This window comes from Manis javanica, chromosome 2 (genome assembly GCF_040802235.1).
Source record: "Manis javanica isolate MJ-LG chromosome 2, MJ_LKY, whole genome shotgun sequence".
In the NCBI taxonomy this organism is placed as follows: Eukaryota; Metazoa; Chordata; class Mammalia; order Pholidota; family Manidae; genus Manis; species Manis javanica.
In genome coordinates, this window is record NC_133157.1 from 13,631,242 (window position 1) to 13,659,116 (window position 27,875).

Below are 27,875 nucleotides of genomic sequence, written 5' to 3' on the forward strand. Positions count from 1 at the left end.
TGTGACTTGGACAGGTCTCTGGACATCTCACTCTCCTTCGTAAAGTGAGATATGTGCCACACAACTGGTACGGGATTAGATCTGCCAAATTCGGACACACCACGAGAAAGTAAGGTTTGGACCACGTGCCACAGGCCTAAGGGGTACAGAGCACGCCCCGCCTGCCTCCCCGCTCTTCCCGGCCCTGCCGTTTTCCCGCTCGAGGAGGGGGCCGGAAGTGCAGTCGCATCCGCCGGGCGCCGCGGGCGGAGGGACGCGCGGAGATGACGCAACAGCACCGGAAGCCGCTCCCCTGTGAGGTTGTAGACCCCGAGCGGCGGCCGCTGGTCCGGGTCTGTGTAGGAGGAGGGGACGGTCTGGGGAGGGGGATTAACGGCGCCCGCGCCTCTGCTGACCCGCCGTCCCTTTGGCCGTTTGTCTTTCTCTCCCTGCAGGCGCCATGGCTGCGGAGCGGACCCGGCCGCTGCGAGGCTCTGGCGGCCCGAGCGCGCCTAGTCGGTGTGAGCCCGGCGCGAGGTCCCGGGCCCCGGGGCGCTCGCTCAGGTCAGTGCCGCGCGGAACGCGGCTCCGGGAACGGGGGACCTGGGAGCCACGAACGGGTTGAAGGGACCTGGAGTTGATTTTAGAGATGGGAAAATTGAGTCTCGGAGTTACTGTTTTTAGTCCCTCAGTTTCCTTAGCTGCGAAATGAGTTAATGATGTTCCAAGGCTGCGATGAGTTTGAAAGATAATGAAGTGTGGAGAGGTGATTTATGAAGTACAAAGCGCTGTATTAATGTGAGGGACTGCGCCATAGTTGTGGGTATACCATGGACACAGGTGTGTATGTGGGTTGCTGCTTGAAATAAAAATAACAGTGTTAATGCCAAAGAATTGATACCTGGCATTTCTTGTAGGCTTACAGTGTTTTGGGTACCGGGCTAAACGCTTTACATGCATTTTCCTCTTTCATCCCCACAGAAACCCTAGTAGGGAATGCTGTTGGTGGTGACGCTTTGCAAGTGAGGACACTGGACTTGAGATAGATGAAGTGATTTGCCTAGGGTCACCCAAGCAACAAGTGGAGTTGCAGAGCCCATATTTCATAAATACTATTTGTATTCTTTCAAAGCTGTTTTTATTCCTCTTAGAGCTAAAGGCAGCTTTTAAATAGTATATTCACGTGGTTTTAAATTCAGGAACGGGTCCCTCACTTGTTCCTCAGCTCTCCAGTTTTCTTTGGAGGTAACCAATTAAAAAGATGTTTTGTGCATATACATCTTTATATATATACACACACATATATATATATGTACATGTATATAAATATGTATATATAACACATATATAAACTTAGAAATGATATTTTCAAAACCTCTGTATTCTAAGTGCTGCTGATTATGCTTGAAAAGAAAAGAGACGGAAGGTGAAGCCTCCTCCCTAGCAACAAATGTCTTGCTTTCACTCTTGACTAGGACAGGTCCTTGTGGAAGAGAGGAATATGCATTCATGATGTTTCATCCAAAATGTACCTCTAGTAAGACCTAGAGGTATAGGTTTACTTCTGTTTTGGAAGGGTGGAGGCTGGGCACGATTTTAGCCTGCTACTTGCTGTGGGACCCTGGGAAAGTCACTCCACTTCTTGGGACATAAATTTCTTATTTATTAGTTCAGAGCACTAGTACTGATACCTTTGTGAGGTTGTGAAAATCGGATGAGGTAATGTCAATGAGTAGTACTTTAGTTTTTACCCCAATACAAATATGAGAATTGCCTAAGGAAACTTAAGGGGTTAATAACAGAACCAGAGACCAAACCCAGGTTTCCCATCTCCCAACTGAGGAGTCTTCTCATCACACCACCCATTTCAGAGCTTTGTTAATGTTGAGGGCAGAAGGGCAAGTTTAATGTTTAGTCTGAAGTGGGGGTAAAAGGGGAAGACAGCTTGGAGTGTGGAGAGAAAAATGCCCTTAGTGTTAAAGTGGAGCCTCAAGTCAGTAACTCCTTAATTATAAAATTAAACTCTTAGTAAGTTTGAGCCCTTGGGTTTTTCTCCCATATTGTTTTAATTCATTTTAAGAGAAACTTTGTGATAAAATCATACGGTTGAAAGGGGTATTAGTGCTCATGTACGTTCCAGTTTCAGGGACACTAAAAGCTTTCCTCCTGGGTATTCATAGAAATAAAACTTAACAAGAAGTACCGTTGAGTTACCCTAGACTGGGCTCTGTGTGAATCATGTCCCTGCTATATTTCTGATTCTTAGTAGGTGAGTGATAGCTTCCGTTTTCCAGATGGCAAAAGTGAAGCTTAGCAGTTAGTTGAAATGCCCATGATCACATGGGAAGTGGCTGAATCAGTAAAGGATTTGACTCGAAAGCATTTCATTTAGATCATTCTGCCTCTCTATCTAGCTGTCCTTGGCTGCTGCTCCCAGTCATGGAAGCTTACCACTGTGGAGGCGGCTGTTCCCTTATTGGGAAGGTCTGATGATTTAAAAGCTCCTCCTTAATGTTGAATTGAAGTCCTGCTTCCTGAAGTTTTCCCTTTGGAGCGTTATGCTGCCAGTACTTAATATTCCCAGGGGTACTCTAAAAGAGTTCAGTTTAGACCTGTGACATTAACAAAATCCCTTCCAAAGTGAGTTGACTTTTTTTTTCCAGAAAAGTAAAAACTGATGTTTTTTAATAGTGCATTCTGCAGAGCTAGAAGGGCCTGCTTTATTTTTAAAAGATACCTTTATCATGACAATCAGAGATGAAGAACTTGTAAACAGCCTCCCATATGGGGTTCAGGAGCTTAAAGGGCAATCTCTAGTACAAGATTTGGGAAAAAATTTTTCTGTTAGAAGTTAGAAGATCATGTAAATCTCAGGAACGATTGGGTTTTTTTAAAGGTGCTTATTGGAAAGCTTGTCCCTTAATCCTCTATGGTGTTGTGAGCACATTAATTTGGCATGCTATAGATGTCTTTTAGTTATTTGTGAATGAAAAGGGTAAGACAGCGTGGAGCGTGAGTAGAATGGAGAGAAAAATGCACCTAGTGGGAAATTATAGCCTCAAGTTGATAGGGAACCTGCTAATGTTTTCATGGGTATTATAAATTGACCTTGTAGCCATTTAAATAATAACACATATTACATAAATGTAAACCTTTCTATGGTTTGGTGTATGTTTTATTTAGCTAGTATTAATTAATTAGCTGTTACGACATTGTGAATGTCCACAGAAAAGGATTGTTTAATCTTGCTGTGAGTGATTTTTTTTTAAGCAAAAATTTTCCAGAAATATTACAGATATAAGGTAGTTTGGATTCACAGAAAGGAGGAAGCTTGTTATCTTGTGTTAAGTTGATAAAACTTTTGGTGAACTGATTATTTTTTGGCAGAAAGGTAAATCCTAACATTAATAAATCCTACCTAGCCCAAACTCAGGCTTCAAGAATAGTATTTTAAAGTCCAGTCACTTTCAAAACCAAAACTGTTAGATAGCTGGTGATATGATTGGACTATAGGCAAATCACTTACCTTCTCTGACCTGCATCTTCCTCATCTGTAAAGTGGAGATGATGACACCTGTTTTTTGGTGTCTTGTCAGCATCTGGATAACTAATTTGACTTGTTTGTGCAGGCTTCCAGAACCCTCATGGCTCTCTGGGGTACATGGTTAAGAGTTGTCACCAGCTCTTATGAGACTTATGAAAACAAACTGTGTGAGGCCAAATAAGGCCTTTGGTACTTCATGTTCTAACGGGCAGTGCCATAAAGGAAGTAGAAGGACCAAAATACCTGAGCCACATAACTTACTACATCTGCTTATTTTTCTTACCCATCCCTTTTTTGCCTGAACATCTGTTGCAAAAGCCAGTAGTCAGTTCTGTGATTTTGGTGCCAGGTCAGGTTGTGCCTAGCATGATAATTAATGTCTCATGTTACTGCTCAGGAGACTTGCTTTCTTGTTGTCAAATCCTAGTACATACTTTTGTAATTTTTAATGCCTAAATAGAGTGTTAAGGACATTTTGTTATGCTGGTTGTGATGGGGGTAGGGGAGGTGATGTTAATCTGTAGAATACACTCTTTCATAATGAATGAATACTTTGTAAATCTACTGTGAAGATGCATGTAGCATGTGCTAGGTTTCAAAAAGAGCAAGTCACACACAGCAACATTTTATGTTTCAGAGACTACGATTTGTTAAAGTATATTTTCTCAAATATATTTTCTTTCATGTGCATGGAAAATTTTCTGATGAGTATAGTGTATTAACTGTAAAACTGTAATGTAATAAATAACCAAGTATAAAGTTGTAATGCCAAGTTTTTTACACTAATTTTTAATACTTCATTTATTAGCAGTCTTGCTTGAATGGTCTTTTTGAGCAGAACTAATACAATATTTTGATGTGCCACAGGTAAATTTTTCCATAACCTTATGGAGAGAAAGGACTTTGAGACATGGCTTGATAACATTTCTGTTACATTTCTTTCTCTGACGGACTTGCAGAAAAATGAAACTCTGGATCACCTGATTAGTCTGAGTGGGGCAGTCCAGCTCAGGCATCTCTCCAATAACCTGGAGACTCTCCTCAAGCGGGACTTCCTCAAACTCCTGCCCCTGGAGCTCAGTTTTTATTTGTTAAAATGGCTCGATCCTCAGACTTTACTCACATGCTGCCTCGTCTCTAAACAGTGGAATAAGGTGATAAGTGCCTGTACAGAGGTGTGGCAGACTGCTTGTAAAAATTTGGGCTGGCAGATAGATGACTCTGTTCAGGACGCTTTGCACTGGAAGAAGGTTTATTTGAAGGCTATTTTGAGGATGAAGCAACTGGAGGACCATGAAGCCTTTGAGACCTCATCGTTAATTGGACACAGTGCCAGAGTGTATGCACTTTACTACAAAGATGGACTTCTCTGTACAGGTAAGAGACTGGACTGTTTTGTTTTCTTTTGCATTTCATAGGGTGTAATCTTACTTGAGAATGGCGAGTATTAATTATATGAGAGATCAATGATGGTATTTCCCTGCCACCCATCCCTGAATGGTTTTTCCCCTTTATCCACTTTTCTTCCAGGGAGAATGGTCATTTTTATAAAATTTTATGAGAAGGAAGCCCAAGACATTCTTTCATACATTATGTAATTCAGAAAGCCTTAATTTTTTTTTTGGTTTTTCTTCCATGGAGAGTCCTCTGTGTTAACTTTTTGTCTTTTAGCATTGATTTTCTGGAAGAACCAGTATAAGAGTTAGTGTCTAGTCCTTGCAAGTAGTTAGATCATCATGGAAGAATTACTTAACCTCTTCGTGTTTGTTTCTCATGTCTATAAAATATGGGGAGGGAGGGATTTCTTTCTTCCTTTAAAATCCTGTGGTTCTGCAGTATAGGTAGGTCACGGGGGAACGCAGTACAGCATGGGGAAGACAAGTAATGACTCTGTAGCATCTTACTACGCCAACAGACAATGTGTACAGTGGGTGGGAGGGGACCTGATAATATGGGTGAATGTTGAAACCACAATGTTGCTCATGTGAAACCTTCATAAAATGTATATCAGTGATCCCTTAATTAAGAAACAAAATCCTGTGGTTCTGAGAAGAATTAGAAGTTAAGAGGTTTAGAGTTTGGGCATGGGAATAAAGACAGTTGGATATTTTTAAGCTGGCAAGTAACTTTATGTAACAAAATAATCATTAAAATTTAGAATTTTGTGTATCTTCCAATTATAGTGGGCATGTGTTTCCACATATGATTATTACAGTGTCCACATTTTAGGCAGTACATTTTGACATTGCAAATGATACTTAGACAGTGTTTAGAATGGCTGGAGGCCCTTATCAGGGATCCCACTGCTTACTCACTTCCATTGTATATAATATATAGGGATACTCAATATTCTTTCTTCATCCGAGATAATTTCTAATAAACATTTGAATATTAACTGAACTACATACTTGGCATTTTTAATAGTATATATACTGTGCCTTTGGGTAAATATATCATTGTTTAGCCATTTCCATATATTAGTGCATACTCAGGTTGTTTGCTTGTTTTTTTGGGGGGGGGAGTGGGCAGAGCTTCAAAGTAGAATCACCAGATCCAGAAATAGGCATGATTTTATAGCTCCTTTGAGGGTCCTTTCCAGATGGACTAAACTGATACCATGCCCACAGCACAGTCTTAAGTAACCTGCTTCTTCCTCAGAGTCCTTCCAGACTGATTTTTACTGTTTTTACTATTAAAGAGATGTATGATTGCTCAAGATTGTTTTAAAATTGCATTTCTTTATTTAGTGAGGATTTACATATTCTCATTTGGTGATATATTCTCTGAAATGCTAGATAACTTTACCAGTTTTAAAAAAATAGTATTAAATTCAAGGCATTTCATTGTTTTGTCATCCTGAAGTTACTCCATGCTTCCATTATTTTTCCTGCACTATAAGCCTGATTTTTGGAGCAGTGGCATCTGTTCTTCTATACTTTAATGTACTTTTCTAGTTGTGGTTATCTAGTCCATGCCCTTTTTGCCTCATGATCAATGGCAGGTATTTTTTAAAGATGCGGTATTGCCTTTGAGCTTGGTGTTCATTTGCACTTAGGTGAATACTGGCAGTTGACTCATTTTCAGAACTGGCTCTAGCTTTTTGAAAAATTTCTCATCAAACTTTCCTTTTGAGATGCAATAAAACCTCATTTATTTGAAGCAGAAGTGAATAGGACACATTCAGTGAATTTTTTAACTACTTGGAAAAGTTAATATCTATAATAAGTGTGGGCCCAACCCTGTATTTTAAGATTATTCTCTAGGTAGGCCTGTATGTTATGTTATTTTTAATTCTGATTAAATTGATCAAGTTTGCATATTGAAAATCATGCGCTGTTGAAAATGATCCAAAGTATTAGTTTAATTTTTCTAACAGCAGCATCCCTGGGACTGTTAACTAGCGAGAGAAGTATTTGTTATAGAATTTTAAGTGTGTTTTTGTCATCTTGTTACTTAAGTGCTTGTATTTTCACTATAGTTGAATTAGGAAATTCTGAATTTGGCAGTAAGCTTGCAGCAACCCTCAGATTAGTCTCTTGAATAAGCAGTAAAATAGTATTGCCAAACGGATTGGTGGCTAATGCTAACAATCAGCTTGGTATAGATTGAATGAGATAGTTATCCTTCTACCTGTTGTGCTTATAAAATGCCTACTATGAGAAAAATAATGTGAGGGCACACACAGATGAATTAGAGCAGTTCTTTGCTCAGAAGACATATACACTGAAGGTAATCTGCCAACCTGACAAACTAAAAATAAAAGTCTTCATCTGAACTTAGGCTAATCAGAGAATACTTACCCTTCTAGAGAGAGAGAGGGTAGCTGCTGCTCTACTGTAGTGAATTATTGCCATGTGGGATTCAGGCCCAGAGTTGTCACATCTGACTTTTTATGAGAATTCCCAAATCTAAATTTTGTAAAGTGTCCTGGTTTTTATTAAGTAGTGATTCTTAATTATCATTCAAATTTTAAAATATTGTGGTTGGTCATATTCACCCTGCAGGCTACCGTATTGTGATCTCTGGCTAATAACTCAATAAGAACAGCAAGAGCTATGAAAGACATATGACCAAATGATATAGTTGAATTATAAGAGGAAAAAAAAAGATCATGTAGTTGCTCAGGGGAAGGAGTGATTTCTTCCATTTGGTAAAATTGAGTAGTGTTTATGTTGAGTCCTAAAGAATGGATAGATTTTAGAGAAATGAGAGTAAGGGCTTCCAATGGGAAGATGAGCATTAGCAAAGGTAGGAAAGGGCTAAGCATGGAGCGTGTAGGGAGAAAATAAAATTCATTTTAGCTGAACTCTTAGGATTTAAGTAGGGACTCTAAAAAACTCTGAGAGTATAAACTGAAGAAATAGGCTTCGGTTTTGTTGTGAAAGCCTTGAATGCTGGGAACGTGAGTTTGGATGTTTTTCTATAAGCAATAAGAAAAAACTATGAAAGATTTCTGAGCAGAAAAGGGGCCAGGATCAGAGCTTCCTGCTTGAAGTAGATCAGTATTTCTTATTTCTGTCAGATCCAGGTCCTTGTTTTAAAAAAAAGCATAATTCACTAAATTCTCTTATCTTGAGTAAAATTCATAGAAATAACGTGCCTATACATACAGATATTTTAAAAATCAATATAATGTCTAAACTCTGATCCAGAGGAGAAATACGAGGGCTGTGATTTAAAATAATGCACGTTAAATGTGTAGTGCTCAAGCTCAGCTGTGATAGAAGACAGTAATGTAATCAGATGTTTACCCCTATATGTACTGTCATTGTGTACATGACAGCTATAAATGCAGAATTTTGTATTTGTGCTGCAGATAACATCAGAGATGTGATCTATAGTCAAATGGTGAAAAACTTTTAGCAGAGTTCTCAAGAAAGCACAGTACATCTTTCCTCAGGTTACTTGGTAGTTCCATTTATAGGAAATTCAGAATAAACTGCAAATAAGCCTTGTAAAATAGATTCTAGGCTAAGATAACTAAGAACAAGCTTTTCACTTACGAATATCCGCAGAACTTTGAGGAATGCCATGCAGAATACAAGGCAGTTCTTTTTGTGCACTGTCGCAAACATCACAGGATGTCTAACATTCCTGGCCTCTGCCCAGTAGATGCCAGTAATGCTCTCCCCCACCAGGCATTGTGACAGTTGAAAACACCCCTACAAATTTCTAAAATATTCCCTTAGGAGGTGTTATTATTTCTACTAAGGCCTTCTGACATAGACAAAGCTAGAGCTTCCAAATTAAAGTGTTAGCCTGTTACAGTTTAGATAAAGGGGAGTAAGTCTAGTTTTAGGATAATAAGACTAGAGATTTTTAAAAGGAGCAATTGGATGAAAGAGCAGCCTCTGAACTGAATTTACAAAATTTGACAATGGATTGTGTATGTAGCAGGGAAAAAGGAGGTTTCAAAAACGGCAGAGGATTCTAGCTGTGTGTATGCCTGGGAAGATAGTAGTACTAGTAACAAGAATAAAAAATGAAGGAATAAATCCAAGAGGACAGATGGAGTTCAAGTTGGGATGAACTTAATTCAGTTGGATGTGTAAGTGGAGATTCCCGTAAATAACTGGACCCTCAGGGTCAGGGCTTTGGGGAGTGCTCAGAGAGAAAGGTTTAGGAGTTAGTCACATCACAGCTATGGCTGTAACAGTGAAACTTTAAAAGGAGATATAGAGAGGAAAGAGTAGAGCCTAGCTAGGATGGATCCATGAAGAGTGCACTTAGAGAAAGGGGAGCAGTAAAGAAACAACGGTGAAGAGTTTCAAGGAGAATGAGCATTGCCTTTCTTAAAGAGGCACTCAGGACTGTTTATTCAGTTGGTCGACAGTCAGATGTCTCAGAGAGGCATTTGAGAGCTGGATTTGATTCTACCAGTTAAATATCTAAACTTAGCTTAACACAATAGTTTACTTGATATCAATTGGGTTACAGTTCATTTTCTGCTTACCTTTGTTGCACTCATCCCTGTCATTTTTTATATCGGAAGTATTGTTTTCATGCAGTCTTACGAATCGAGGGCTTCTTTTTCCTTTCATGTAATGAAAGTTAGTCTACATTTATTTAGTCCCCTTTTGTCTCTAGGCTTCATCATCAGATGATCTTGAAAACATGTAGATGCAAGGCAAATTAAGGCTGCAGATGGGAGTCCATAGGGTGCAGGTTGACATAAAGCCAAAAAGGAGCAGAGAATAATAGCTCCTAAAGGCTCAGCAGTTAAGAGTAGACTTGTACCACTATAAAATGAACTCTACCTGATTATTTTCCAGTTTCTTTAGGGTGTAAAACTGAAGGCCCAATATTTTTCTATGAAAACTAGTTTAAATAATTAGTTTGGATAATTCCCATCCCTTTTAAATAAAACTGTGGTAAAAATATACAAAAGATTTATCATTTTAGCCCTATTTAAGTATACAGTTCAGTGCCATTAAGTACATACCCATTGTACAGCCATCACCACCTTCCATCTGCAGAGCCTTTTGCATCTCACCAAACTAAAACTGTACTCATTAGTTGAACACTTATCCCTATTCCCTTCTCCCCTTAGCCCCTGGTAACCATCATTCTATTTTCTGTCTCCATAAACTTGACTACTTGAGGCACCTAATATGGGTGGAATCATACAGCATTTGTCATTTCATGACTGACTGACTTCACTTCCTTAATATCTTCAGGGTTCATCCATATTGTAGCATATGTCAGAATTGTCTTCCTTTTTAAAGCTGAAGAATATTGTTTTATGTGTATACCATATTTTGTCTTTCTTCTCTCCTAGTTTTTAACTACCTTTCCTGTGTCCAGTTTTGCCCTCCTTCAAACCATTCTCCATGATGCAACCATAGGCATCTTTCAGAAATGCAAATAAAGTCGTAGTTTAACATCCTCCTGAACCAGTCCTCCAACCTAATCTTGCCACTATTTCCCAGTCATCCTGAACTGCTTTTATTATCAATGTTTGTGTTTTACACAATGAATTTTGACAAGCATTGTAAATAATTCTTAGGCAGTTTTTAGAATAGTTCCAAATAGTTATGAATTGACCCCAGTGTCAATTCACATATATTTAATATGCAGAGATACTTAATAGGCACTTTAATAGGTATATACCAGGGATTTGCAAACAGCAAACTTCAGAGCCACATCTAGCAGAGTAGAGTAATTCTGCTAGAGAATTACTATGCCAACAGACTGTAAGGCTCAAAAAGCCTAAACTGTTTACTATCTGGTCTTTTACTAGAAAAAGTTCTGCTGACCATTTGCATATACTGCCCCCCCCCGGCAGGGGCAGCAAAGGGAATTTTTCATCCTTTAGAGTTCAACAGTTAAAACTCGATGAAAGTTATGCAGTGCTTTTTGGAGCTTTGTGCAAAAATCATGTTGAACTATTTTCCAGCCTCCTGTGCAACAGCTCCCTTCTTCCTTTCCCCATTTACTTGCTGCCTTAGACCCTGAGCTCTTTAGCAGCACATTTTATGAGCAGCCTTCCTGGGCTCCCAAAGCAGGTTGAGTCCCTCTGCTGTAGGTTTCCTAACAATCTGTATGCTGGGTTATGTAAATCTAGGTTGAATAAAGGAATGACTGAGACCCCAGTTGAACACTCAGAAAGGACCTAAAATGACTTTTCTTCCTTTAACTCCCTAGAAAAACAGTCACAAAATGCCCAAGCTTAAAGATTATCTAGACCTGGCTATTCAGCATAATAGCCACTAGCCACACGTGGCTTTTGAGCACTTGAGATGTGGCTAGTCCAAACTGAGATGTGAAGAAATTGAAATTCTTGCTGGATTTCAAAGATTTAGAATATAAAATATTTATTAATTTTTAAATTTTTTGTATTGATTACATGTTGAAATGATAATATTTTTCACAATTTAAATGTTATGTATATATTTTTTACATTTTAAACTGAATAATAGAAAATTTTAAATTACGTATGTGGTGTGTATTATATTTCTGTTGGACAGCAGTGTTCTAGGTAATTGATTCTCAAAACATTGCTGATGCATTAGAATTACCTGGCAAGCTTTTAAGATGATTGGCCCCCACCTTAGCTATTCTAAAGTAGAATCACTGAAGGTTTTCATTAAGATGATTCTGATGTCTCATGTATCTGAGAACTACCAGAGTCCCATCTCTCATTTTATATAGGGAAAACTGAGTCCCTAAATGGTCAGCTGACAACACATGTAGTCTTCATGTCAGTGCATTTTCACAGGCTCTAACTTGGTTTAAATTTACTCTCTGCCTCTTTCATAAGTGATAGGTATTTTTCCAGGGTCCAAAACAGTGGCTCTTGGCCAACTCTTAAAGACAGAATTGTGGTTGGCTTTATTTAGTCATTTCACCCTTTTGAAAATTGGTCATTTGGTGCTTTCCTGGGATATTCTACCTTTGTCATAGTGACTGTTTACTGTGTCCTCAAAATGTCTTTGATGATTCTTACTACTTCTCTAAAGGTAAATTGTAAGACATGTTAATCATTAGGATTTTAAGTGTAATTGAAGCAAACTCTTAAATTGTCACCATTATCAGAGGCAGAAATAAAACCTACTTTTTTCTGCAGACTCTTTAGAGGCTTTGTAAGCTCACCATTGAGTTACAAATGTCTGGGAATAATTTGTCCCTGGTTTGTTTAGAGGTTCCTTTACACAATTCAAGATGGTCCAAGAAATTAGCATTTAGCCTTTACAGAAGTTAACCCATGATCTGAGGCTTATCTTAGACTTGCCTGGGTGTAGAACATGTTCCAGCAGACAGCTTTCGCATTCAGCATACTTCATTTATTGGGTAATGGACAGGCATGCAAGTGTACACATGCAGGCATAGCTAATACCCATCATTTCAAGCTCAAATCAGAGACCTTACGATAGTCAGAGATTTATGACATTCTGCATGCAGAAGCGCCAAGTGGCACTTTAATATAACACTCTTCTATAGCCTGGAAAGTTAAGGGAAAAGGTCTAAACCAAAAACTTTGCGTTCAGCCCCACATGCCATTAACACAAGACCGTTTTTGGTGACCCCAAACAAGTTGCATTATTGTCTCCGTACTTTGGGTTTCTCAGCTATAAAGTAGGGACACTGCAGGAGGGGACCGGGAAGGTTCTTCTTTAATAATCTGTGGTTTTAAGATTTGTTCTTTTTCTTTAGTGATTGTCTTCTTATGTAACCTCCCTATTTTCTCTTGAAGGGTCAGATGACTTGTCTGCAAAACTGTGGGATGTGAGCACAGGGCAGTGCATTTATGGCATCCAGACCCACACCTGTGCAGCGGTGAAGTTTGATGAGCAGAAGCTTGTGACAGGCTCCTTTGACAACACTGTGGCCTGCTGGGAATGGAGTTCCGGAGCCAGGACCCAGCACTTCCGGGGGCACACAGGGGCGGGTGGGTTGCTCTTTTACGAGGGTTTCTACAGTACTTTAATCTCATGCCTTAAACCAGGAGCCAAGAATGTGATCCCTTTTTTGTTTTGTTTTTTAATTTACCTGTCTTTTATCCCTCCTCTTTCTTAGTCATGGCAGTTATCCCTTTACAAGTTATTCTTATTTGAAATTTTTCCCCTAATTTTTCTTTTCCTTGGCCCATTTTAAAACTCTTCTATGTACCCTTAGGCTGGGAGGAGGGCAGTTCTCCATCTCTCCTATTTCATTTATATCCTGCTAAACAGTCAGTCCCCTTTGCTTTTATCAGATTCCATGTCACCAAACTGAGTAAGTCCTAGACTTGTAAATTCAGTCTCCTTTATTTGTAGAAATAGAGCTGAAAATCCTTTGGAGTGACAGATTGTTATCTACATGTTACTTCAAATTAGAGCTTGGTAGACAGTTGATTAAAACAAGCTAGTGCCTAAAAGATAAGATGAAAGAAACAGATACCTGAATTTTCCTAATAATTTTATAACAACCTTAGTTGCAAAAACTGGTCATTTGAATATATCCTTGAGACCTGAGCTTCTCCCTCTGCTGCAGTGCTTTTTGGAGCTTTGTGCAAAAATCATGTTGAACTATTTTCCAGCCTCCTGTGCAACAGCTCCCTTCTTCCTTTCCCCATTTACTTGCTGCCTTAGACCCTGAGCTCTTTAGCAGCACATTTTATGAGCAGCCTTCCTGGGCTCCCAAAGCAGGTTGAGTCCCTCTGCTGTAGGTTTCCTAACAATCTGTATGCTGGGTTCATAACACTGTCATAGCACTCATCATGCAAGTAAATATAAGAATCTGATTGCTGTTGCAGGCTGTAAGCTCCCGGAGGACTGGGACCCTGCTCATTTTGTTTACCCTTAGGTCCTGAGTTCCTTGCACTATACCTGTTGCTCAGTAATTCTTTGAAATAAACCTAGCAGTTTTATTGCTATAAACAGTTTTTTTCTTTCTTTGTCTTCCTTCACATTTTTCTTCAGTCTGCTATGACTACGTGTTTGTTGTAGAAATTAATATTTAAAGATACGTGACTTAGCATGGAACTTAACAGTAAACTGAATCTACTATTCTACAGTGTCAGGATGTACATTGGCTTCCAGTTGGTTTTATACCTGATCAACTTTGAGAGCTGTGCTCTAAATAATTTCCTCCTTGCTATTCCCTGGACATTGCTGTGGCATTTCCTAACTCCATGCCTTTGCTGTTCACTCTACCTGCAGTATTCTTTCTTTTCTTGATAAACTCTACTCATCCTTCAGGGCCCATCTCCAATATCGCCTCTTCCCTGAAGTCCTCCCTGATACCCCTGGGCAGAGTTAGTCATTCTCCTTGGTGTTTCCCTAGCCAGAGGTAAACATTTATTTTTTTTGGACTTCCTCTTTTACCCCCTCACTTAGAATGATTTCCTTAAAGAAAAGACCAATGTCTTCACATCCAGTGTTCCTTTAGAATTTGGCAGACATTTAAAAACAAATATTTGAGTACTTGCTGTGCTCAGGCACTGTTTTAGGTGCTGGGGGGTACAGCTATGAAGAAATTCGGACAGTTGAGAGAATGGTTTAGTCAGACCTTTGAGGTCCTTGTTTGTGTTTTGTTTTCCTCATACTGACTTTTCTTGATTATGGGTATTGTTTTTCAGTTATATTCTTGATACTTTGTTTCCTGCAATACATAATGCAAATCCAAGTAGGCCACCTATGACCTATGTTCTGTTTTCTGTGTATAAGCTAGATAAGTTTTGTGTAGTATCACACAGTATCCTAAGAAGAAATGTCATAATCTCCAGCACTGTTTTGCTTCTCACTTTGAAGCTAGCACAAGTATAAGAGGTTGTATTATTCCAGGGACTTTTCATCCTTAGACTAATAAGCTATAATAACAAGAATTTTGAAATAGATAATTTTTTACCATAAAATTACTGGTTGAGTTAGCACCATTCTTAGAGGAGTTCTGGTTGCAAAATTGTACAATAGGGCAGCTAAGGAGAATAAACATTATTGAACTCTTATAAAGGCCCTCAGAAAGGTATGTTTTAACTTTGTATGTGTTACATATACTAGTGTTTAGCGTTGACTACAATGATGAACTGGATATCTTGGTGAGTGGCTCTGCAGACTTCACTGTGAAAGTATGGGCTTTATCTGCTGGGACGTGCCTGAACACGCTCACTGGGCACACGGAATGGGTCACCAAGGTAGGAAGATTTACAGGAATCTCCTTGATGTCAGGTTTTATGAGGGTGGGGGAGTTGGGGTCGGGTGGAGGACGGTAGGCTCTGCCTTTTAAGTGGTAAATAGCCATAAGATGGAATAGATATAACCACAAAGCATGATGGTGTATAACAGTGACTCCCACATAAAAGATACTTGGTAAGTAGTTCAATGAGTGAATCATTATGGATGTGGAAAGATGCCCACAACATATGCGATGTGTAGAGAGAGCAAATAAAACAAGTTAACATGCAACTATGTAGGATATGGTACCAGTTTCCAAATGTGTTTATGCCCCAAATGTTGAAGATGATCATTTATTGTAAAATTGTGGATGTTTTTTTTCCCCTTTAGGTTTAGCATATTTCTCTTTCAGTAAGAAAAGCAATTTTCATTTTGAAAAAGAAAATAACAATTGCAAGAAGTGGGACAAAGAGAAACATACAGGATCTTTAAAAGAATATAATGATGTTTTTTTAGTTTTCAAAAAAATATCACTAAGTGGATCAACTGCAGTATTAATAATGGAAATGCCATGCAGAGACACTTCTCTTGAGCTTACTATGCCATTCTGTGAGGGCCTGAGGGTATAGGAGAGTGACACAAACATCAGTCTAGGAGGAGAAATAGTTATTAAACAGTAATTTCAAATAAATATATAATTACAAATTGTGCTAAGTGCTCTGAGAGAAGTGCAGTGTTCTACAGGAGTGTCTAGGAAAGTACCTATCTTAATTCTTTCAGCGAAAGCATTTTGAGAAGGGACAAAATGTGAAGAATAAAATAGGAGTTAGCTGTGTAAAGAGTAGTGGGGTGTTTCAGAGGGTGCAGTATATGCACAGGCCCTGGGATGGGAAAGAATCGAGAACATTGGATGACCTGGAAGGCCAGTGGAGTTAATGCTGGAGTTGGGAATGGTGGCCATCATGTCCACCTTACTTGCCATACTAAGGGTTTGGGATATAAATATAGTAGGAAGTAATTGATGAATGCTGAACAAGGGGCTGGTGTGATTTATGTTTTCAGGAAATAGTTGTTGAGTGAAAATGGACTAGAATGGGGTCCAAGTAGATACAGGGAGTCCAGTTAGGCTTTTGCAATAATCTAAGCATGGTGTGGACTTGAGTGGCAATGAAGGAAGAGAAGGGCATGCATGAGGATGTGGCTTTAGGTAGAGCCAGCTGAACTTACTGACTCATGGGGAACAAAAGATGACTAGTGGATTTCAAATTGGGTGGGTGATTGTCTTTCTCAAATAGGCAGAGCTAAAGAAGAGCAGTTAGTGAGAGCATCAATACCACTAAACTGTACACTTAAAAATTATTTTATGTTGTATGTATTTTACCACAATAAACAAATTAGGGAAAAAAATAATTCTGTATTGCGTACATTGGGTATTTAAATGGAAAATTTATATAAAACAACTTGGTGTTGTATTAAAAACAGTGGGCCTGGGAGCCAGCATACTGACCGATGTTTCAGATCAGTAGTCCTTCCTTCAGGGCCTGAGTTTCATCATCTGCTAAATTTTACTGCGAATGCTAAATGAGATGATAGGACAGTACCCAGCAGGTTGCCTGGCACTTAGTAGGTCTGTGCATTTCAGTTCATTCTGCAACCCAGTCTTCTGAACAAGTGAGCCTGGCTTCCCCTCTCACTTTGTGCTGATGTATTACAAAAAATCACTAGAACGTAGCATTTACAGGTTATCCCAAATGCTAATGGATGTTAGCTTTTATTCATTACTACCACAATTATTATTGCTGTTAACATTGTTTTATTTCATTTCACTGTAGTTTTATGAGATAATAAGTGCCTTACCCCTATTTTAAAGATGAGGAAAGTGAGAAACAGAGAGGCCAGATTGTTGTGCTCAAGGTTGCAGAGTCAGCAGATGGCGATTCTGACCCCACGTCCAGTGCTTTTTCCTTTCAGTGCACATGCTTAGGAAAACAGATCATTTGTATCTACTTCCATGTCTGTGGACTTTTTCTTGCCTATTCCTCATATTTTCTATTAAGTGACATTTTATAATTTTCAAAATCAGTTCTAATGCTTGCTTCCAGATAAAAGCTAAGATTAAATGCTGACATTACAGACACTTTAGATCCTGCTGATCATTTAGAGAATCTGGTTGTAATAAAACTCTTAGTAGAAGTTAAGTTGGCCATAGAGTTATAGCTTAGCTATTCTAACATACATATCAAATTCTTTTTCCCATTTTAATTTTAAAACAATATAGGAATAACATTAGAAAGGATCCTTCTGTAACATGGAGGTTTATATTTCTAGGTGGTTTTGCAGAAGTGTAAAGTCAAGTCTCTCTTGCACAGCCCTGGAGACTACATCCTTTTAAGTGCGGACAAATATGAGATTAAGGTGAGGCTTTTTTTCCCTCCATTAATTAGCCTCATCAAAGAAAAACTGGCAAATACAAGAAAATTAAAATGGTGTGGCAAAGGGGATATTTCAAGGAAGACAGGAATGTGTTGGTCCAAGCCATCTTAAACCCATTGAGAAGAGAATTACTCATTATTTCTATGTTCTAGTAACCTTGATTTGTAAGTGAAGGAACAAAAATAGGTGAAAGGGATTAAGAGGTACAAAGTTCCAGTTATTAAGTAAATAAGTTGTGAGGATGAAAAGTACAGCATGGGAATATAGTCAATACTATAGGAGCTTTCTATAGTAACAGGTGGTAATTATACTTCTGGTGAACATTTTGTAATGTATATGAATGTCAAATCACTATGTTGTACACCTGAAATCAATGTTACATTTTATGTCAACTGTACTTCAATTTAAAACAAAAGAAAAAATATTCCATGGAAATTTTTCAGTGCTTGTTTTCTTAAGACACATGCCTCTCACCACCTCAATTCTTAGTTTGAAACTGAAAACATAAATATTTATGTGTATAATAATAAAAACAATTTGTATAAGCTTGATAGAGCACTCATATGCATTCTCAGTGGATCTTTTAAACTATTTCATGTGGTAGGCACTATTCATTGTAGGAACTGAGGTTCAGAGAAATTCTTTTACCTAAGATTATCAAACATATATATATATATATATGCAGAACTAGAGCTTGAACCCATGCTTCTCATCTGTAAAACTGGTAGTCTTTCTAGTTTATTTCACTTTGTATCTGACTTGGGCAAACACAAGCCACATTGTTTAAGGACAAATTTTTCTGTGGTGATGTGATCTGTCATCTTTCCTAATTTTCTTTTATCTGCAGATTTGGCCTATTGGGAGAGAAATCAACTGCAAGTGCTTAAAGACATTGTCTGTCTCTGAGGATAGAAGTATCTGCCTGCAGCCAAGACTACATTTTGATGGCCAATACATTGTCTGTAGCTCGGCACTGGGTCTCTACCAATGGGACTTTGCCAGTTATGATGTCCTCAGGTAATGTTTTTTTGGACCTTTACCTTTGACAATCTCTTCCAGTTCATTTCTTTATTGTTTTTGGTACAGTTTACTAGTAAAGAGAAGACTAAATATTTGGATAAACCAGTCAATAACTTGCTTTTGGGAAATGTTAACTACATCAGTTATAAACAGGGTTATATGCTGAAAGTCTCACAAAAATTTTTTAATGACAGTAATTGAAAAAAGTTATATGCTAGATCTCAGTTCTAATAACTTCCCTTACTCTGGGTCACTTCCCCTTTCAGAATTTAACATGCTTTTCTGAAAATTGAGAGGCTTAGATGGAAAGATCTTTCAGATCTCCTCTAATATTTTAAACTCTACTTCCTGGTCAGATGAACTTCTGCATTGAGGGATCAGGTGGCCTTCTGTTGGCTAGTAGAAAGGCAGAGGTATTTAGAGAGAAATACAACTTGCAGGGCTTCTCCAAAGAAATAAGTAAGAAGAGTTCCGTGGAGAAATGATTTTGTCTCACTGCAACACACCATAGATCGCTCTTGAAGGTTGGTGGCATCTGTTAGCATATTGGAGCCTGATGGAAGCCAGTGCCTTATGGTCATTAAGAGAACTTATGCTTTGGTGATGAACAAACCTTGGTTTAAGACCTGTGCCATCTCTAATGAGCTGTGTGATTTCATATAAGTTTCTTAACTTTTCTGTGCCTCAATTTCCTCACCTGTGAAGTGAAGATTAAATTAAATGCCTGTAATAAGGACCTAGCATAGGACCTGGCAGATCTTTATTAGTGAATGCCCTATGTGAAGAAACCTGTTTGAATTTGTTTACCCTGACTGTATCTTCACACTTCCTGTTCACAAAGCCCTTTTTTTTGAGGACTACCTATTAAATCACAGCATTAGTCTCTAGCATGATTTGGAAAACTCTGGCTTGGGGAAGTACAGAAAATCAAACGTTCTCTGCATTGCGTTTATGCATGACTGTTTGAGGTCAGCTTGTATGGGATCTGGTCATACTAGCCAGCAGGAGTTTGGCAGGCTCTGTCTCTGTTTTCATAAAGTTACAACCCCATTTATGTCTCTGTCTCTTCCTGGAGTCAGACCTACATTTCTAACCAGTTTGTTTCTGAATCAGTTTGTTCTAGAAATAATTCATAATTGTGCTTTGAGAAAAAAACCTGAAACAGATTCTAGAAAACATTAGTCCAAGTTCTTCATTTTATAGATGGGGATATTGAAGCTGAGAGAGGGTAGGGTCCTTGCCCAACATCCCACATCTCACCCTAGTCTAGCATGCATCTGTCTATCCATCCACCCATCCATCCATCTATCCATGGCTGGATCATCCAGCAGGCAAATGCTTAAGGTACCAGTAAGCCAGAGAGAAGGAACTTTAGAAAGAACTTGATACTTTGAAAAGAAAAAAAATCCAAGTAGTCACCATGGGAAAATACAGATCTTCTACAGTTTAGGATTGTTTTGTTTTGAATTAAAATTTAATAGGGAGGGGTGTAGAGGCAAGATGGAATAGTGGTATCATAATTTTAATGCCTAAAGTCTCCAAATATTTTCAATTGATCATTCATCTACCTTTCTCATATATGCTTCTTACTCAGAATCACATATAAAGAGAGTCCAGAGTCCACAATGAAAGTGCTTTTTGTTTTTGATATTTGGGTACACTAGCTTTAAGCAGTAAACCCATGAAATTGCTACTAGGAAATGTTAGGTTCAGATTTTTCTTTGAGAAGGGGCTATTTTCTCTCTTGCTTTTTCCCTTCAAACACAAACCAGCCTCTTTTGAAATCTTAGTACAAATCCTGTGGCCTCAGTTGCAAGGACCAGGTAGAGCTACTTACGCTTTGAAGTTAACTGAAAAGAAGCAAAACACAGATGACAGCTTATTGCTCAGCAAATCGAAGATATGACACAGTCTCTTAAACTAGGTTATCCCAGCACAGCTGGCGGGGTTTTTTAGGTTCAAGAGCCCAGAGTGCACAGCAGGGATGTCTCTTAACAATTCCAAAGTAATCAATAAAAGAGGCTCTGAGCCTGTCAAAACCTGTGTTCTATTCTGCAACATACTGTGCTTCTGTCTTTGGAGTCAGTTAATCTTCACCAGGCTAATGTCCTATTCCCTGGCCACCCAGTTTTCTAAGTTTCTGGTTATTTCCTGCTTTGCCTTGTGATATGATGTGGCACTTACCAGACTTTCTTGCTGTGTTTCCCATTTTCCTTCAGGTCTCTCTGGAGAAGTTTTTGTTTGCCTGTGTTCATTGTGCCTTTGCTGTGTTCATTAGCAGATACTTACTGAGCACTTGCCTGTGTGCTAGGCACTGTGGGATACACTGGGGACCACAGAAACACTAACCCAACCCAGGGAAACTACTACCCAGCAGGAGAGCAGACGGACATTAGGCACCTAATCACACAGCTGTTTTAATGGCCAGGCTAAGCGCAGCATAGTACGGAGTACTTTGAGACCCCAGCTAATTGGAGGACTAAGAAAAGCTTCTTTGAGGAAGAGACTCAGTCTGAACCCTAAAGGACGGGCATGTGCATTAACTAAGTGCCAGGCCTGGGCATGCAGTGAGGGGTGGTGTACACTGAGCCCAAGGAGTCTGCTGCATTTGAGGATCTGAAAGGCCAGTGTGGCTGGAGATGTGAGTGCAGTAGAGAGCCATCCAACAGATTAAAAGTTTAAACGGGATGGTAATAGAATTAGACTTCAGTATGAGGTTTACTGGTTGAAAGGGGCCAAGAGTAGATGTGGGGAGCCCATTTGAAAACTGTTGGCAGTAACGCAGGCAGAAGACCATGTCTTGGATCAGAGTTGTGGCAATTCAAATAGTAATGAATAAATGAGAGGAAAATTTAGGAGGTAAAATCAATAGCTCTTAGTGATTGAAAGTGTGGTCTGAGTAAGGAGGAGAGGTGGATGGTTGCCATATTTCCTAGCTTGAGCAGCTGGATGAATGAGCAAGCAAGGAAATAAAGAAGAGAAACTGGTTTGGCCCAAAGTTCAGTGTTGGGCAAGTGGAATGTGAGAACAGGTCTTCCTCACTACGGAATCTCCTCCCTTCCAGTACCCTTCCTGATACCAAAGTGCAATCTGCTTGTGTGTGACTCCTCCCCTTGGAGAACCGAGTTCTCTCTTCCAGGACTCGTCGTGTCTGGCCGCCCGCACATCCTTCACTGTTTAAAGACGATGATCATATACGGGTCCCTTGTCCCTGACAATTCTTTTCCTCCCCCTCAGCTGGTCTTCAGCCGTTTCTTCTTGTCCTGGTTACCAGGTCCTGCCCATCCTGGCTGACCTCTTGGACAGACACTGGTCGGCAGTGTTCCTGGTAAAACACAGGCTAACCTAGTATCTCTCAGGAGCCCAAACTCCTGAGCAGCAGTATCTGTGCCTTCAAAGAGGACACCAGCTTTGCCTGTCAGCCTTTTGCCCCACTGGTGTGCAGACAGCAGAGACAAAGGTTTTCCCATTTGTGCCGCTGTTTGTTAGTCTTTCCCGTTTTGTGCCTTTGTCATCAGTGTTCCAACTGATGGGAACTGCCAACCTGAGGAGGCTAAGGTTGTCCTCCTGACTTCCTGGTTTTCTTTGACAACTTCTTATACATCTGTTATTAATGTTTCTGAATTATAGGGAACTTCTAATATTTTCAGCCTCTACTGTTCTTAGATAGGAACCCGTGTGTTTGCTCCCTGCTGGTTAGAGAGTGGTCACTTGGGTTTCAGTCTGGCTTCTGGCTTCAGGAGATCCCTGAGGCCAGTGTTCTAGGGTTTGATGAGTAAATCGTCTTACCTGGTGGTAGTTTAGTCTTGCATTCTAATTCTAACTGGTAGCTGCGTAGTTGTGAATCCTTAGCTAAAGTATTTACACTGGCTGAATTTCAATTTTCACATCTTCTAAGATGTTAAATGAGATTATCTGTAAGAACCTTTCCAGCCTGGATGGGCGGGCACTTTATGCTTTTATAAGTGTTGATCAGACACCTCCTTTCTCCTAACATGCTTGTGCTATCATACCATTATGAAGGGTTCTTCCATCCCCCTGCTTTTTTAAGTAGGCTGTGCTTTTTGTCCTCATGTTTTCTTACATTCTTTTTCATCAAAAACTTTTATTTAGCTCCGTAAATTTGCTTGAGTTTTGTATTGGTTTTTAAAGGTCTACAGGAAAGATTACAGTAGCGTAAACAGAATTGCCTTCTAGTTCATGTTTCCTAACTCTCATCTCTGTAGGGTCATCAAGATTCCTGAGATAGCAAACTTGGCCTTGCTTGGGTTTGGAGATATCTTTGCTCTGCTGTTTGACAACCGCTACCTATATATCATGGACTTGCGGACAAAGAGCCTGATTAGCCGCTGGCCACTGCCAGAGTACAGGAAATCAAAGAGAGGCTCAAGCTTCCTGGCAGGCGAAGTGTCGTGGCTGAATGGACTGGATGGGCACAATGACTCAGGCTTGGTCTTTGCCACCAGCATGCCTGACCACAGTATTCACCTGGTGTTGTGGAAGGAGCACGGCTGATGCCACCAGCTGCCACCGCTGACTGACTTTGGGTGCCAGGGCTGCGGGTTTTGAGTGCAACCTCTGTGGCAGCCGACTGCATGAACCAAAGTTCTCACCTAATGGTATCATGACGCAGTGCACAATCATTTATCTACGTTTGCCAGGGGGCCGGGGCTCGGGGTGGGGGAGGGGTTGTTTTATTGACATACAACGCAGCATGCTAATGGGGGACACCATTGACTTCATTTGTACTTAGTTATGTTGGTCAGTAAAAGAGGATGCATTTTGGGTTCATCTTTCTTGAATTTTGGTTTTAAGTAAAGAAACTTAACTGGTTCATTAATCTGCTAATTGGTTGCCTATAAAAACACATTCAATCTATTATTAAAGCTTATCATCACCTTTTCTCTTTTGAAGTTGAAGCAAAGGTACAGCAGCTTCTCTCACATGGGGCTTAGCTTTTTAACAACCAGTATTACAAAGACCACTGAGTCCTGTGCATTCAAAAACTCTCCACCAAATACCAGTTATATAAGGAAAGTCTGTCTTCCAGTACAAATCCAGTTCTATAAATGGATTGTTGACAACCCATTCTGGGCCCTCACTCCTGGCCAAGTCAATGTTGGTCGTGTCTGGGATGTGAGGGAGTTCTGGAGTTTTTGTTACCATGTGGAGCAAGTTGGTCTTCAGTGCTCCACAGCCTGGGTGACCGCACAGAGGTGACGTGGATGGTACAGTGCAAAGAGTACTGAACTGGAAGATTAAAGACTGACTCTGTTACCTAGGAAACCTGCCACCTCAAGCATGTCACTTCTCTGGGCCCCATTTTCTCTGTCTGTATAGCCAGGTGTTAAGTGAGTGCTGAAATTCTTTCTGGCTGTATCTACTAAGGTGTGTAAAAGTTGATATTTTCAGTTTTGTCTGATTTACTAATTCTTTGGGGTTGGAGATAATATTTAAATGAAATAATTGATGAAACATGTTACCTATAGGGAAATCAAATATACAAAAAGGATGGATAAGAAGGGAATGTAGAAAATACAACAGATTCCACTTACAAAAATGTAAGACATTGGTGGAAGAAATACTGAGAGGAGAGAGGCACTGTGCTCTATGAGAAAAAAAGATGCCTACCTTGACTTCTCCTTGTTTGCCTCTTAATCGATGTGTGGCCTCAGGCAGATTAGCCTTCTGTCCCTGGACCCTCATTTTCTTCATCTTTAAAATGAAGGAATTGCTCTAGATGAGAGTTGAGAAACTCACATGCCCAGGGGAGGAGCCAGGCAGGTAACAGATGCATGAAGCATTCTGGGCACCATGGTGCGGAACCCCGGAAAGCTTATCTATAACAGGGCTGCTCAGCCCCAAGAGTTAGGCAGAAATGAGCCCAATATTGGCAGGTCTTAAGATTTTTCAGGAGGAAGCAGAAATCCAGATTTTTATTTGAAATCTCCCAATTTTTAAAATGTTGACAACTAACTGAAGGTAATTTAAAATACAGTGAGCTAAACAAAATGTGTGCCCTGGCTGCCACTTTGTATTCTCCACCCTCATTCCTGTAAAGTTAAGTAATTCTGTGATTCAGCAGTGGAAATATTTTTAACATCATTGTCACAAACATTAGGAAACAGAGGAAGCAAGCAGGGACATTTCAGCTCTTTCCCATTCTGTTACCGGGTGAGGGGACTTTTCCCTTCACAGACCAACAGGAAAGTGTGAAGGTGAATGTAAGGTCTAGAACCTCAGTTCCAGCCTCTGCCTGGGAATGTGAGTTACTCACTTCTACTGACGCTGCTATAAAGCATATCCATTTTCCAGGTGGGAAGAAGGGTTGCTGGCAGTCTGAGAATGAGGCAAACCCTCCGCCAGAATCCACATAAATATAGAGCCTGGCAATGGACCTTTGAATGCTGTGAAGTTAATATTTTAGACTTAATGGTTGGTTTCAAGGACAAGTTTAATTTCCATGTTGAGACTGTAAGGAATTAGGAAAAAGAAGTTTTTTCCTCCATACCCAAAATCCAACTCACATTTTCTGTGCATGAACTCTGCTTGGTCTTCCAAGAAAGGAAACCAGACTTGCAGCTGGAATCTATTTTGCAGAAGCCTCGGGAAACTTGAGGCAATGATGAGGGTAAATGACTTTCTCCTTTTTGTCCAACCTGCACCAATCACTGAGATTACTGATCTTATGACCATCCCCACACCCACTCACTTCCACATCGATCCAGTAGTTTCAACGGGGCAAATAAGCATAGGTATTTGTGGGACTTTTTTTTTTTTATGACAAGCCTGAGACTTGTCTGGTGTGTCCCATCCCATTCTCAGTGGTGAGCACCTGAGCCGTCATCAGGGTGGTGCTTGGTTCTGCTGATTTTGACAGAAAGACGTACCAGAGGCAGTGGTTGGGAGTCCCAGTAACCTTGATTGCTCCTCAGAAAAGCCTTCATTTCACCTGAGCATTTTATTTGTTTTATATATTCATACTATTGCTAGCTTTTATAAAAATGGAAAACTCATCCTTTAAAAAAAATTAAGCAGAGGGTCAGGGAGTGGTGGGTAGGGGGTAGCTAAAGCTGCAGTTCTTAGACCCCTTTGGTGGAATTGGGGGCTGTCTTCCACACAATGACTTCTGCTTCCTTAGCCAGAGGCAAGGGAATTGTCTCTACCTCTTTTGTGAATATTCTCATTTCTGAAAGGATCTCAAGTCATGAGCAGATAGACTCCATCCTGTCTTATGAGCACTGAATTTTTTTTTAATTAAAATATCATTGACAGACAATCTCATGAAGGTTCACATGAACAACACTGGTTTCAACATTCACCCATATTATCAAGTCCTTAGCCACACCTCCGTCGCTCTGTCAGCACAGTAAGATGCTGTAGAGTCATTACTTGTCTTCTCTGTGCTGTACTGCCTTCCCCGGAGCACTGGATTTCTTGAGTGACATTGTGTTATGGTGGAAGCGAGGGCCTCTTGGGTTCATAAAGGGTGCCGTAACTTCAGGCTCCAGGGTGAGGATGGCCCGGAAGCTGAGGGAGTGGGAGATTTTAGAATTACCAAGGAAGGGGGTTTTCGTCCTTGGGTCCTTGGAGTAGTGTTGTCAAGACTGGCCCTAAGCTGACCTTTAGACGTATCAGAGAACTAGGAAGGAGGACTTCCTTTGGGGGCAGGACTGAAAAGTTCACAGGAAGGTACCTGTGTTTGGATAGCTTTTCGTAAGTGGAAGGTGGTGAATATTGCTATTAAATTTTAAGGTTTGTCCTTCATTTTTCGTGACTTAAAAATTACTCTGTTGCTGTTGCAAACCCTTTGTCAAGTGTGAATAAGGATTATGTAATCATTCTCATATTTGCTCTCAGGAGGATGATTACTGCTATGCATTTGTAAAAACATCTTAGGGAGAAGAAAATATCTTTGGAAACAGTATTATTTTACTCATGAAGTAATTGTTTCTGTTAGGTTAGGCAGTATGACCTAACAGAAGGAGCTAAGGGTGGTTTTACATGTTGGCCCAAACCCAGCCAGCTCCTTGAAGCTGTGATTTTGTGCCCTGGCTTCATGGGAACCTAGAGATGAACCCCCAACCCCATGATTCTTCCAGCTTTCTATGCCTCTTCTGGCTTCTTGCAGACCTAGGTGGCCTGCAAGTGCCTTTGTAGTGAAGTGTGCAGAATCCGATCACTGCTATAGGATGCAGTCTGCGATGGCACACTGTCACCTTTGCCTTTGGGGACACTAGACTTTTCAGGGCAGGGGAGAAGCCTTTTAGGTCTGTCCCCTTGACATAGCCTTGACACATAACCTGGTTAGGCTGGTGCTTGCTGAGATCCTTAAGACAACCGAGACACTTGAGAATTATGCAGTTCCCAGATAGTGTCTGATGAATGAACAGATCAGCATTCTTGACAGAAATGTCCCCTAGCCTTCTTTGGCAATGTCCCATCAGAGGTTCCCTTGTGCCTACTCTGGGAAGGTGAATTTTTTTCAGAATAATCCGCAGATGGATTTCTGGATCATCTTTGCACTGCTCCTATCAGTCTAATCAGGCTGAGTGATCATGCTCAGTGCAAAAAGGGATTTTGCTGTCAAGTTTCAATGTGCTTCTAGTCTTCTGTAGAAAGATTTAGTTGCTTGAAGTTAGTATTACAATCCTGACGTGTGTAAACCCACTTAATTATTGCAGCTTAAAGAACCCAGTTACTTCTACTCTTCATGAATGTGCTTAAATAAGAATCTGGTTTTGATATTTAAACCTGGCAATTCAGATGATTAAAAACTACAATTATTTGGTGTCCCTAATGTGTCACATTGTGAACACATTTCACTAACTTGGACTTTATACACTTGATGAGAAGGCTCAGGTTGAAATAGGCTGTGTCTCACTAATACAATATCTTTATCAACGTGGTAGAATTCATCAGTTCATGTTTCACTTTGATTTGACGTATGATCTAGGGGGAATGAGGTGAAGTTTCTATTTGACCTGTGTGGGGTGGCAGAAGGAGGGATTGCTTAAGCAAATAGTGGAGTGAATGTGGAACAAGGTGCTTCTTATAAGATGAGAGGTTTTCATGCATCATAGAAGCATTTTTCACCCCCAAGTGATTGTGCTAACTATAAATCTTTATCTATACATGAAAGCAGATTCCCTTCATTAGGCAACATTTGGTTAGCCAAGCCCAAGTATTGTTTGTACTTGAAAGTAATAAAGCTGCATTTCCTTAAAAACACATTCTATTTAAGTCTGTTTTCTTGCTCTGCCCCCCTCCCCAGCTAATTCAGACGGAACTTCACAAAAGTGTGC

At 39.9% G+C, this 27,875-nt stretch overlaps 1 protein-coding gene across 5 annotated transcripts; it reads left to right on the forward strand.

The window, feature by feature from the left end:
- Positions 1-217: 217 nt before the first annotated feature.
- On the forward strand, positions 218-27,801 carry FBXW2 (F-box and WD repeat domain containing 2). 5 transcript variants are annotated; one of them, XM_037022230.2, is made up of 8 exons: positions 218-332; positions 435-543; positions 4,391-4,900; positions 12,717-12,911; positions 15,004-15,137; positions 17,446-17,532; positions 18,398-18,567; positions 22,797-27,801. In XM_037022230.2, the coding sequence occupies exons 1-8, from the start codon at positions 264-266 to the stop codon at positions 23,083-23,085; spliced, it is 1,563 nt and encodes a 520-aa protein (XP_036878125.1). In that variant the 5' UTR covers positions 218-263; the 3' UTR covers positions 23,086-27,801. The 5 variants fall into 5 exon arrangements, with proteins under 5 accessions (XP_036878125.1, XP_036878126.1, XP_036878128.1 ...); XM_037022233.2 differs by having other exon boundaries at positions 293-332; positions 4,483-4,900; XM_037022231.2 differs by lacking the exon at positions 17,446-17,532.
- The last annotated feature ends 74 nt before the right edge of the window (positions 27,802-27,875 follow it).